This window comes from Palaemon carinicauda, chromosome 16, assembly GCF_036898095.1.
Source record: "Palaemon carinicauda isolate YSFRI2023 chromosome 16, ASM3689809v2, whole genome shotgun sequence".
Classification (NCBI taxonomy): Eukaryota; Metazoa; Arthropoda; class Malacostraca; order Decapoda; family Palaemonidae; genus Palaemon; species Palaemon carinicauda.
This window is the reverse complement of record NC_090740.1, coordinates 72,122,525-72,136,587: the sequence shown is the minus strand read 5'-3', so window position 1 is coordinate 72,136,587 and position 14,063 is coordinate 72,122,525. Positions and strand designations below refer to the sequence as shown.

Sequence of the window (14,063 nt, the reverse complement as noted above, 5' to 3'; positions counted from 1 at the left end):
TTATTATTATTATTAGCTAAACTACAACCCTAGTTGGAAAAGCAGGATGCTCCAAGTCCTAGGGCCCATTGAGGAAAGGAAAAAAGGAAATAGACGGAATATTGTGCTTGAGTGTACCCTTAGGCAAGAAAACTTTAACCCAAAAAAAAAGGAATGCCACAGTACATATGTTAGGGCACTACCCATAAGCCATGTCTAGTTAGATTTAGTTGGTAAATGACAACTTCACGAAATGGGCATATCAAAGAACTCAAGGAACTAATTTGGAGATTGTGGAAAACAGTACTAACTATCCAACCTTCTAATTGTTACTTCGGCAATAACAAAACTGAATTAATAAGAAAGATTATTATTCACAACAATAATTATGAGACTCCAGGACACATCGCAAGTCAAGAATAAGATGCAATGAGATCGTTCCTGGGATTAACAGAATAATACAGGAAGTTATCAAACAGCTACATATATATAGAAGCTCCTAGGACCAACTTAAAAAAATGGACAATAATACAAAATGTAGTGAAAGAAATCTCAACAGAAATTTTTTTATGAAATGAGGAACCATTGCATTGAATAAATAATTGAGAGCCATATTTTGACGAGAATTCAAAGATGCCCTATTTCCAACTGCTTACACGATTATAACACTCAAAGAAAAACTAGAACAACTATTGTACTATCGAAATTAATGCATATAAGTAGTATTTGCTGTTAAAAATTCAATCTGTAACTGACTGGAATGGAATACATAGTACAAATAGACTGACTACAAGCCATTCACTTTAATCGAAAGATACAAGACTAAGAGTCCAATACTCCTTATGAGTGATATAATATTGACTCTGGGTCAGAGCACTCAGGAACTACAAGTCTCGAGTAGAGAGCATTCCAGGAAATAAAAGCTGTGTAGTGATTTTCTTATGGTAGGGTATGTTGTGATATGAATTATTACCGCATTTTAAGTCAGAGCCCAATATTTGATAGTTTTTCATTATTATATAAAATCTTAAAGCAATTTGCTAATTTCTTTAATGATGCCCATTATTTTATATAATTTAGTAGGTTTACTTCGCAAGATGTAAAAAAGTTACGCATTATGGTTGTTCAACAGATTTCTCGTACTTCTAGATTATTTTCACGTTATGTGTTATTGCATCATACATATATAATAAACAAGAGTACTCTAAACAGACATATTATTGTTATTGTTACAAGCTAAGCTATAATTCTAGTTAGAAAACCAAGATGCTATTATTCCAAGGGCTCCAACAGAGAAAAATAGCCCAGTGAGGAAAGGAAAAATAAATAAATTACAAGAGAAGTAATAGACAATCAAAATAAGATATTTTAAGAACAGTAACAACATTGAATTTGATGTTTCATATATAAATTATAAAAGGATAAAAAACAAGAGTAAGAGAAATAAGATAGAACAGCGTACCCGAGGGTACCTTCAAGCAAGAGAACTATAATCCAAGACCGTTATAGGCCATGGTAGAGAGGCTATGGCTCTATTCAAGGCTAGAGAACAATGGTTTGATTTTGGATTGTCCGTCTCCTATAAGAACTGTTTACATTGCTAAAGAGTTCATTCTATCTTTACAAAGAGGAAAGTAGTCACAGAACTATTGCATTGCAGTAGTTAACCCCTTGAGCGAAGAAGAAATGTTTGGTAATCTCAGTATTGTCAGGTGTATGAGGAGAGAGGAGAATGAGGAAAGAATGGGCCAGAGTCTTCAGTGTGTGTGTAGGCAAAGACAGAAGGAACCGTAACCAAAGGGAGGGATCCAGTGAAGTATTGTCGGGCCAGTCAAAGGACCCAAAAACTCTCTGGCGGTAGTATCTCAACTGGTGGCTGATGCCCTGGCCAACATACGAGATAATAGGAGCCAGTCTCATATCACCAGCCAATCTTAACATACATATCACCAATTAAAATAGGAATTCTAGTATTCATTAAACTTGACAAAAGTAATTAGCAATTGGAAATTCTAGATAAATGAAATTATTAAAATTATAAATATGAATATTCCATTTGCCTTACGACACAGTCCTGTAAGAAAACGTTGATAATATTTTGGATAAAATTAGATTTTAATCACCCTTTACATGAAGCCATCAATCCATATTAGTATAATCAATATATCACATTATGTATGCAATAGATATATACATATATAGATAGATATATACAGATATATAGGTGTGTATATATATATATATATATATATATATATATATATATATATATATGTATATATATATATATATATATATATATATATATATATATATATACACACACATACATATATATATATATATATATATATATATATATTATATACATATACACATATATATATAAATGTATGTATATATATATATATATATATATATATATATATATATATATATATATATATATATGTTATATATATACAGTATATATATATATATATATATATATATACACATATATATACTGTGCATATATACACATGTATATATATATACATATATATATATAAATGCATGTATATATATATATATATATATATATATATATATATATTATATACAGTATATATATATATATATATATATATATATATATATATATAAATATATATATATATATATATATATTTATATATATATATATATACTTTATATGTACATATATGTATAAATATATATATATATATATATATATATATATATATATATATATATATATATATATACAGTATATATTAGAAAGTAGCACCCCAATCCTTTGATGAAATTTATCAACTAAATTTGCAACGGCTTAGCCAGATAGATAGATAGATAGATAGGCAATATTATTATTATCAAAGAAGAAATTTCTTCATTTCCCAGATTTTAGAACATTATAATTTCTTTTTCCATGAATGCATAAATATGCATTTTTATTAGCAGTGACTGACTTTACGCAACATTTCCATAATGAAAACTCCCTTCCTAGATGAGAAGGTGCAGTACTTACCAATTGGGCATAAGGTTAACATTCTCCCATATCGGTCTCAATGGCATTGCAACCGATATGATCATTAATATTAACATGTACATGTGAGAGACGAGGTAAGCCATGAACTTGACTACAGGGACTTCGTTGTACATGTGACCTAAGGGCATACTGCAAAAAAGAAGAAGAAAGTTTATTGGTTCTGGCCAAAGAGCTGAACTATAAATATGCAAGCAATTATACAGATTGATCATTGAAATAATTGCATTTTCTCGTTTGTAAAAATTGTTTCATACTGAGTATACTTCAGAGAAATTTTTAAGTACGCAACCAAATGAAAATATGAAAAAAATCAGAAGTTTTAACATGACTTTAAACATCCTTTACAATTTTTCAAAAGAATGTCCAGAAGACTTACCTAAAGAATATCCAAATAGGAGGAAGAAAAAAGAAAGCTACCCCCATTGCGAAAATTTTCCAACCAGCCCATTCAAGACTTCCCATCCAGACGTCATTCAGATATCGCTGTACAGCTGGATGAGCAATAACCTGAAGCGGGTAATATGGTCTTACTTTTCTTATTCATCCTCTCAAAGGAAGCCGAAATCTTCGTTACCAAAGAATTTCTCTTGGTAGACATAAGGCCAAAATGACGCTATTGTTATTTTCCAATGAATATTTTTTTTTCATATACGTATTGCTTTTGCTTTCAACATCATCTAGGATGAAATGTGTGATATAAAGGGAAATTGCACTGAAGTTATTAATGTCTAAAAAAAATTAAAACATCAGATTATAGCGAATTCGTTGAGTGAAACCTTATATTTGAAATATTTCTATGGTATTTTACGTAAATAGTAAAATAGAAGAGCAACATTATAAGAGCAACATTCTTGCTAAAATAAGGAACTATTCATCTTTTCCCATTTAAAGAGTAACTGCATAGAGAATTAAGTATTCTATTGACATTACTGCCTTTCATTCCCCAGCATACTGTTAATGTGGCGTTTTTAAACAGTCATCTCTCCTTCAATAAGAGAAAATAACATACCTCTTTTTGTTCGTGTTCTATTAAGGAATCTAGAAGTACGACGTTTCTGTTGTCGACCGCCCGCAGAATGATACCCGGAGAGGCTGTCGCTGAAGAAATGGCCACCAATTCAGTTGCTAGAGCCTCGCAGAAGACTGACGATTCAACCAGATCACGGCTACTCTCTTTCTCCTGAATAGATTTTAAGTATTTAATGTTAATTCTTTTGTTTACTAAGTGTTAAAGAAGGAATCAAAAGGAGTCAAAAGGTGTGTCATTCAAGTGTACAAAACTGTCATGCTCAGATTTTATGCTGTGAGCCAGACGTGTAGTGTAAGCAACGCGAGAAACAATAACAAATATTTTTTTGATAAATAGTAAAGTTTTTTGTGTAGACACTCAAAGCATAATATTGTAAATAAAAAGTTACAATACCAGACCTGAGAATACCTTCTTAAAAGTTTCACTTTAGTTGCTTGATCTGTAATGTCCTCTTTCTCAAGAAATACAGTTGTTCCATTCGTAAAATATTAAAGGAAATTAGATTATGTGAGTTTTTTTTTTTTATTTGCAGTGAGATATATACCATTAAAAGAATATATAAGAATATAACAACATAGTGCAACATACTTTGTGGATACGTTTTAAATAGGGAAGTTTTGTCTTTAATTTATGGACAATTAAAAATTGATGATACGTACACGATACTAATGAAGAAAATTTCTTTCCTTGTAACAGCACACCTCTCGCGGAAGAAGATTTAGCATTGCAAAGTGCAGACATGGAAATCATATGTTCGGTGCACATGTGAAACATGCAGACATCAGCAAAGGTGATTCAAAAATGAATTAAGTGTAAACTTAAAACAATAAAAAATGCTTGAGTAGAAATCTCACAATTATGAACAAACTAATTTAAAACAATTTCAAAGATTATCAAAAATTAAAAATTCAAAATGTAAAACCTTTATACATAAATAGATGTTACAGAAATCCTTTTCCATCAGACAATTGTCAAAGAAGTTAGTAGTCTGACGAAGAATATGAATTCAGTGGAAAGTTCATATATTTCATTAAGTACATATACAAAATGCAAAGAAAAATAAAGATGTGTTTCCTGACCTTATCGGAGAGTATAAGAAGACTATGAGCTAATTTTGTAGCAATATCAACTGGAGCAGGAGACAGTAAAATAAATTCCTCTAAAGGTTTATGTTCGTGTTTCTTTGCTAGAGCTGAGAGATCCAAAATAAACTGGAAAGAAAAAAAAATCTGATAAGCCAAGTTAAGCAACACTACACCCACTAATAGTCAGTAAGAAACATACACAGAACTATGGTCTTAGTATACAGTATACCTAGACCGGATGGTAAATATTTAGTTCGGCAACCACTAAGAAACAAAAACATAAAAGCCTCCTGAACATATTTGATTATTATAGTGGCTGATTCCAATCCAGTACAAACTGAATTTACATTAATTTCATCCAAATTGGGAGGTATTGCCTCCTCTATTGCTCTTTTAAATCTATTTATATCTACTTGTTTGTAAGCAAGTCCCCTCGTTATGCACCTGTGATCTCGATAATTTGAGTCAAAGTAAGATCTGCCCAAATCTCTTGCACGCTCAGTTGATAATGGAAGGGTCACATTCTTCATACGAGTGATATTAGGCCTCACCATCATCCGGGCATTGTCAGATATTAAAAAGTTTTGATTTATTTCTACAGACTTCAAGTGGCTAAGTAATTTTTGTGAAATAATGCACAAGTCAATTTCTGATACCCAGTCTGACCCCCTTCTGAAGGTTAGCCGCCTCCAAAAGTGTGTTCTCCATAAACAAGGTGGTTAACAAGTACCATATTACTGCTCTGACACATATTCAACAAATTCCTACCATTACCATTAATATTCAAATCAATCACTCCACTGTATATATATGGTTCAAAGTTCTCGTTACAAAGAAAGGGAATACCTACACGGGAATTAAAATCCCCTATTGCTACTACATTTTCATACTCATTCATAACAGCTCCAAAGTTACCAAAATATGTTGGTACAAAATAAGGCGAATCACTTTGTGGTATATAAACATCTCCAAATATAAACCCTGGATAGCATGATAATTCAACCCAAATTTGACCTTCTATATTCATATTCACAAATTTAATGACACTCAATAATGAATATTTTACCAACATTGCCACTCCACCTCTTCTACCACAATACATAGACGGATTTTGGTATGTATAAAAGCCAGGTTGATTTATTTTAGCAGTTGTTTTTATTTCTAATAGCCAAACAATATGATAATTAACAACAAAAGATAAAATATCTTGATTATTCATCTTATCTTTAACTCCTGCAACATTCCAACAACACATATTTAGTTCATTGGGGCAACCACTGTTTTGTGACCTTCCTAAAAATACGAAGGTGCATACCTATGAATCACAAGACCGTCCCGCAACAAGACACGTCGTTGCTTGTCATAGAATATGTTTGCTCACGCTTCCTTAACCTTCCTAGTTCCTTTCTCACTGCTGGGTGGACATCTTTTTTCACGTAAATAGACGAAAAAGGTTCAGGTTTTTCCTTCAAGTTTTTGGCCTTATCCAAGATATATAGCTCGTAAGGTGAGTTCCTCTACTGTCGTTTCAAGTATTTCTATGTAAATTACATAAGACTTTCGTTGTTCATGTAATTGTATTTTTCATTCTAGTCAGTATATGTAAATTTACTTTATCTTTAAGGATTAACTCGAATTCCACGTATTTTGTTACGAAGTCTTATGTACTCTGTCTAAGTATACTGTACGAACCATACAAGGTATGAATGAGGGCTTATATAGATATTTTATGTTTTTACAAGGTATTGCGTCATGTTTACGAGAGATTACACAAGTGTTATATTTCCACGTGTTTGGAATATTCTCGAAAACCCCACAGTTAGTTTTATCCTCTCTCCTCAAGTGCCTCGAGTGCGTGTCCTCTCCAAAGTGAATAAGTTTTTCACCCGACATATATCATGCGTAATGCGTTCAAACTTTAATGAAACTTTGAAGGTGATTTCAAATTTATTATGTTATTATACATGCTGGTTTTATATAAATTTTTGTAATTGGCCCTGTGAGTTTAGGTTAAAACAATGAAGTGTATTTGTATTGCTATCTGGTCGGAAACTTCGTGTGAGCTAAAACCACATAAGTTTATCAGTTACTTTTATGTAAATTTAAATGAGAGTTTAATCTTTAGAGTGTTGAAGTGTTAACTATTTTCCTTAATTATCAAAATTAAATATTTGTGTAAAATTTAATATATAGTGAAACAAGTGAATATGTAATTTTCAGAGAGTAATATTTTCTTGTCTTAGTCTAAGGTTTTGTCCAGATTTAATATTTCGAGTGATTCGTGTTGGTAATAATTTTTTTGTATTAATGTTGTAAATTTTCTTATAGAATATATTTATTCTTGTAAAGAGTGTAATTTTTAGATCACCAGTATTTGAGACAGAGCTCTCTCGTATCCCTGTTTAAGAATCGAAGTAAGAGGTTGTTTTGAATAGTTCTCAATAATAATTACCCAGTTTGTTTTGAGCATACATAAGAGATCTTTGGATATTCAGTGTTTTATATATTGCCGTCTGGTAGTTGCTTAATTTCTTAGAGCTCGGGTATTATTTAAATGTAACAGATTATGTAAAAACAAACAGGTGAGTTTGAACTCGAGAGGTTATGTAATTTGACATCTGAAATATATAATATATCTTGGGGCCCAGACCCAGGACCATAATAATACTTTTAACTAATCGGCATGTTTCTACTAAATTTACAACACATTGAAATTATATTTTCCTTGTTGGAGACCGTGTACTTATAGCATCCTGCTTTTCCAACTGGGTTGTAGCTTAGCAAGTAATAAAAATCAAGATAATAAATGGACAGTAAAAGTAGGCAAAACAAAATTGCACAACTTTTCCCAAAGAATAGGGCAAAATTGAAATGAAGAATCCTTCCACATATCAAAATCTTATATAAGGACTGAAAACTCATTATAAAAATGAAAAAATTACCTTTTTGTCGGCTAGTAGCTTATAAGAATCGTGTTTTTTATTAATGAGGTAGTTGTAGACATCAACGTGTTCGTTGGACACAGCAAAAGTGATGGGCGTTTTGTCCTCGTTGGATTTGTCCTCAGGATTCGCTCCCGCCTCCACCAGTACCTTGGCCACTTCAAGATGACCGGCTTTGGCGCTGTAGTGCAACGGAGTGAGTCCATCCTGGAAAGGTTGACAACTTTATATTAGCTCTTTACTGGAAAGGATGGAAAATTTAAAGCTCTGATGTGAAGAGGATTCAGTCCTGCTGACCAGAAACCTCCCTTGGTTTCAAGAAAAGAGGCTCAGTCATTCCATAACATATTCTCTGTAATATTTTCCGACTATTGACACACAATTCTCATTCTCAGTACTGACGTACCCTGTCTCTGGCACCCAGCTCAGCTCCCTGCCCCATGAGAAGAGTAACCAACTGCGGGTGACCGTTGGTAGCAGCTATATGCATCGCCGTTCTCCCTCTCTTATCCATTTTCATGATCTGTGAAAATCAGTGACATTATATCATCTGTTACATTGAAGGCAGTTAAAAGTTTTAAGCATTTATATAATATATTCCTGCTCTTTATTTTCATCGAAATTTCTACGATTTATGAAAACAAAAACGAATATTACTAGTCGGAAAATTATGATCTAACCTGTTTCGTCGACTTCGACAGTAATAGACTGACCACGGTCGTGTGACCTCCAATGCAGGCCAAGTGTAGAGGAGTGTATTCCTGATACAAAGAGAGACATTAGATTTTCGTTTCAGATTTTAGGTTGATATAGATACCCAATTCAAATAAACCTTATCTAAGAATTATTTCTAATAATAAAAACTTATTTTCAGTTTATCATGAAGAAAAAAAATTATCATAAAGTTTATTCTAAGTTATTTATTACCATTCAAATAAATTACTACCTTTTTTCTCTATTTATTATGGATTTTATTTTCATCAATATTTCACTAAATTTCAAATGGATCATCTGTTCTCCTTTTCTGTCTATAATTTATGGGAGGAATTTTGCATAGCATTTCAATTCAAGTTTGGATAATAATAATAATAATAATAATAATAATAATAATAATAATAATAATAGTATTGATAATAATAACCCTTTAAAAATCAATGTTTATAGACAGAGACTGACTTGGACCAAATATGATGCCAATTATGTATGAAAACAATCATTTCTGGTATTCTTTATCGTAGATCACTTACAGAAAGTATAAAGTTTTTCGTATTATTGAAGTCAACTTTAAATGAAAATCACGGTTATTTACATTGAGTCTGGAAGTAACATCCGGCTGAACGCCCGGAATGTTGAAAAGTATCCTGACGACGCCCTCATTGCCCTCGTGGGCGGCTAAATGCAGGGGCGTTAGGTCAGCCTCAGCACCGAGGTCAGGTAGGAAGGGCCGACCGCCAGTATTCATTGGGGGCTCAGATTTAATGGTGGCAGGAATGTGTGACAGGAGTTCACGAACGATTTCTTAAAAAAAGAAAAATAACAATTAATTACTGGAACTAATAATGCGATGTATATACAGCAATTTACCACAACTCTACTATTGGATTTTTACATTAAGAAAGCCATGATCAGGATTGTTTGATATGTTCCATCAATATTTGTACATTGCAATGCAACTCATTCAATGTTCAATGAACCTATAGAATAATGTTTTTGAAATCTCAGTTCTCAAATGTTACCCAAGGCAATGCAAAACTACCACTCTTGATATGAGCTGCTCAATAAGCAGGAACAGTGTTGGCTCATGGCCAACTTAATCAATCAGAATTACCATTTTGTCCATAATGAGCAGCGACATGCAGAGCAAACAGGCCCAGCCTCTTGCTGTGGATGCGAAGACTGGTTACTTCCCTGAGTGTCTCCAAGACTTGAATGTGGCCATATCTGGCCGCTAAATGGACTGCCGTGAAGCCTTCCTATTGTATGAGAACACAACGGTAAGAAAATGTAGTTACCTCTATAGAATGTAAGGTATAATGTCACCAGTGAATAGGAAAATATAGCTTTACTGAATTCAACTTGATCTTACATATATAAGCAGAATATAAGAATAGATAGCGGCTATTTTTTTTTTCTTTTTATGGACACCTGTCTTAGAGTCTTTTATATTTTCTATTCTTTAAGAATTCGTTTTCACAGTCTCTCATATCGCTTGAATATATCAAAGTCAACTTCCTAACTTATGGATCTCAATATCATAAAATATGAGAAACGAAAGAGGTGAACCTTACTCCGTTTTCTGCTTTGGGGGATGCCCCGTTTTCTATGAGAAACTTGACCAGCTTGGCGTGTCCTCCCTCAGCTGCCAAGTGAAGAGTCATAGAATCGCCCACTCGATTCCTGCCATTTATAATAATTCCTCGGTTGTGCCTCATAAGCTCCCTTACGACATCAACAGAGCCCTGTAACGCTGCAATGTGGGCGCAGGTATTCCCGTCCTACGAAAGATAGATCCATTTTTCATTAAGAACAAACACCTGAAATTTGACTCATTGTTCAGTAATAAACACTACCAGATCACGAATCACAAATTGCTAAGTGTTTTACCGGTAACTGAAATGTTACAAGGAAAAGGGGTGGAATTCAGTTATGACCAACTCCTATTACGTAAAATCATATTGTAAATACTAATATTAGATCATATATTACACAACACCAAAAAAGACTGAGTAGATCATAGGTTCACGAAACTTGAAAAACTGCAATCGGTAAATGATAGTCATCATGTCAAAAAATTTTCAAAAAAAAAAAAAAATTGTTTATAAATTCTTAAGAACATATTATGAAGTTCCTACCATGCGATTAGAGTAATGCTATTCCACAAACACCTACTTTGTCAGCCGTAGTTACTAATTCTGGCGAAGCTTTGAGGAAGAGTTTGACAACCTCGGAATTGTTGTGCATAGCAGCTACATGAATTGGTTTCTGACCTCCGTTGTTCGTGGCATTAGTATCTGCTCCCAGTTGCAGCAATGTCTCACACACTTCCAACTGACCTGACTCGGCAGCCAAGTGTAGAGGAGTTTGTCGAGTCTAGGATAAAGGAAGTTCGGTATCATTGCAAGGAACATACAATTTTGGTTTTAGTTTTACAAGATATAAATTATTGGGAATATGCTATTCTTAGAAATTGTGTAAATCAGCTCTCTTGCTACTAGAGAAACAGCACTATTACGGTACACACACAAAAACGGTCTGTATACCCCATTGCTTCCCATTTCCCAAACTCAATTGGATTCATTAGTACCTACGAAAATAATGGAAATTTTGGGTTTGCATTGCGTACTTTACATATATATTTTAACATAGGAGTTTACTGTCGTATCAACTATATCTATACATTTATATCTACCTATTGTGTTTTTGTACTGTTTTAACAATGTAACTGTAAATAGCAGCTATTTTCTATACCAAAATTACCATTGTTTGTGGGGTACATTGTACTATGCGCTCCTTGAAGATAAAGAGATGAAATTTTATGCCATTAAACCTGTCATTACTACATGACAGTCATTTAAGGATGTTTAAAACCAATGAAGTACATCCTCCTGTTTTTATACAGATGATTAGTATTCTCATACTGTATAAGAATAAAAAGTACCAGCCAGAGATAAAAAGTAATCCAATATAGAAATCATTTTTAACTAAAACTTAAGAGCTATGAAATTTTAAACAAATTCTTTCTTGACTTTATTTACACCAGTCCTAAAGAAAAGTTAAAATTTCCACTGTTTATAGTCTTACGAAGCTGGTCTAGTGTAGAGTAAATACAGTAGTTTGTTAATGAGTTTATTTAGATTTCATTTGTGCATTGAAGAGAGGTTAGTCAGCCCGTAAAATGAGCTACGCTTGTGTGGCTTTAAGATCTATATGTAAATTACGTAAAACCTTCATCGTTAATTTCATTGTATTCTTTATTCAAGTTAGTATATGTAAATTTTCATTATTTTTAAGAATTAACTTTTTATTTCATGTAATTTTGTTACGAAGACTTATGTAATCTATTTGCAAGTGTTATTTCATCATAAACGATATGAACAAGGGCTTAGGTAATGTTGTTTTATATTTTATGAGGTATTGTGTCATGTTTGAGAGAAAATGCTCAGTAACATGTGCTTTGGAAAGTTCTGTACATGTGCTTTGAAAATTTTGTGAAGGACCTAGTGATAGGATATTGTCTTTTCTATATTTCGGGGACAAATGGTGGGCAGAGCTAGCTGACCGAAAAAACCGTCTGGCATGAGTAGAGTTCGGGAGAGCAATGCTTGGTAACTCTGACATACCTTTTGCCCAGCCCACCACGCTTCCCAGTTCGTTGGGAAGTTTCTGGAAGTAGTTAGATTTCATATAAAAAGGCGTCACCAAGGTTAGACAAATATAGAGAAATTGTAGCCTTAAGACAGACAACTTCCCCTCTCTCCCTCTCGCACGCAGCTCAGAGTATTGTTTTAAAAGTGTTCAGTACATATAGTGTGTCCTTTCCTAAGTGACTCTGTGCCCAAAGCAAATCGTGTGTCGAAAAGATAAGTAAGATGAAACGGTGATTTTGAATTCATTGTATTAGTTAGGGCCCTGTAGGAAGGTTAAGATTTTGTACTGTGATCTGGCTATCTATTTTCATTAAGTATCAAACTTGAACGTTGTATTATTAAGATTTAATTTTAAGGTTTTGTATAATTTTCATTACAGTATTTCTTTTGTCTGACTCTAAGGTTTATTCAGATTTAACATTTAAAGTCAAAAAGTTATATACTTTTCAGATTTGTACTAATCTAAGTTTTGTTCAGACATAATTTTTCAAGTGATTCATTTTGTTTTCATGTAAATTCTTTTCAAAGTGTTGTAATTTATATAGAATATATTTATTTTTGTAAAGAATGTATCATTCCAATCACCATTGTTTAGAATTAGATTCCGCTCCTATCCGGTTAAAAGCCATAGTAAGTCATATTTTTGTAAAGAATGTATTATTCCAATCACCATTGTTTAGAATTAGATTCCGCTCCTATCCAGTTAAAAGCCATAGTAAGTCATAAATACGTCTTAATAATAATTACCCAGTTTGGTTTTGAGTGTACTTATGAGACGATTGGATATTCAGTGTTTTAAGAATTGCTGTCTAGGAGTTATTCAACTGGCTCAGAATTAGTGTATGAATATTTTAAAGTGTAACAGTTTTCATATAAAAGCAAATAAGTGAGTTTGGAATTCGAGAGGTTGATTAACTTGCCAGCAGTAGTCTATATTGTATTATATGTTTGGTTCCCAGTCACAAGCCATAGTATAATAATAGAAATTACCCATAATTCAGGGCAGCACAAACTATACCAACATCATTCTTCCCTATCATTTACCTGTTTATTTATTCATTGATTTGTGTATTCACGCTACTTCTTTCCTCTTTTCCTCTTCCACATATGGGTGTTTTGGGGCACCGTGGATCGTGCCATATATATAAACAATAATGATGAACTTACCAGCGTTAAACCTTCTTTCTGGGCCGAGTTCTGGGTAATCAGAGTTCTCACAAGTTCCGTATACCCTTTATGGGCAGCCAAGTGAAGGGCAGTCATGCCAGACATAGTACGAGCATTCACGAAAGCTTTGTGATGCAGCAATGCCTCGCAGACCTGTAGAAGAAATCCAATCTTAGATAATGGAGGTTTCAGGATGCAAACCTCTAAGGTTACCGCTTGCTAGCATTAATCAAATAGAAAAATTTAAATATCATAAATTCATATAATTGGGAAAACAATGTAATTGGAAATATCATAAGTTTACTAACGTACCCATACATAAATACAAAAGGATTTGGTGTTCAGGATTCAAATTCGTATTACTAAAACATTAAAAAAAAAAATGAGGCAAATATTAATGAGAAATTTTGCGATGAGAGTTCTGATAGATTCTTTTAATAT

At 32.9% G+C, this 14,063-nt stretch overlaps 1 protein-coding gene across 1 annotated transcript in view; it reads right to left on the bottom strand.

Annotated features, from left to right (window-relative positions):
- The window catches only part of LOC137655770 (serine/threonine-protein phosphatase 6 regulatory ankyrin repeat subunit B-like), a 226,132-nt gene that overhangs the window by 8,571 nt on the left and 203,498 nt on the right, over positions 1-14,063 (bottom strand). The window contains exons 15-26 of the mRNA XM_068389900.1: positions 13,623-13,775; positions 10,978-11,178; positions 10,377-10,583; positions 9,917-10,061; positions 9,398-9,606; positions 8,769-8,849; positions 8,495-8,611; positions 8,089-8,295; positions 5,141-5,272; positions 4,041-4,211; positions 3,408-3,538; positions 3,011-3,160 (exon numbers count right to left, since the gene is read on the bottom strand). Of these exons, the coding sequence (XP_068246001.1) occupies positions 3,011-3,160; positions 3,408-3,538; positions 4,041-4,211; positions 5,141-5,272; positions 8,089-8,295; positions 8,495-8,611; positions 8,769-8,849; positions 9,398-9,606; positions 9,917-10,061; positions 10,377-10,583; positions 10,978-11,178; positions 13,623-13,775 (1,904 nt within the window). The remainder of the gene's footprint in view (positions 1-3,010; positions 3,161-3,407; positions 3,539-4,040; positions 4,212-5,140; positions 5,273-8,088; positions 8,296-8,494; positions 8,612-8,768; positions 8,850-9,397; positions 9,607-9,916; positions 10,062-10,376; positions 10,584-10,977; positions 11,179-13,622; positions 13,776-14,063) is intronic.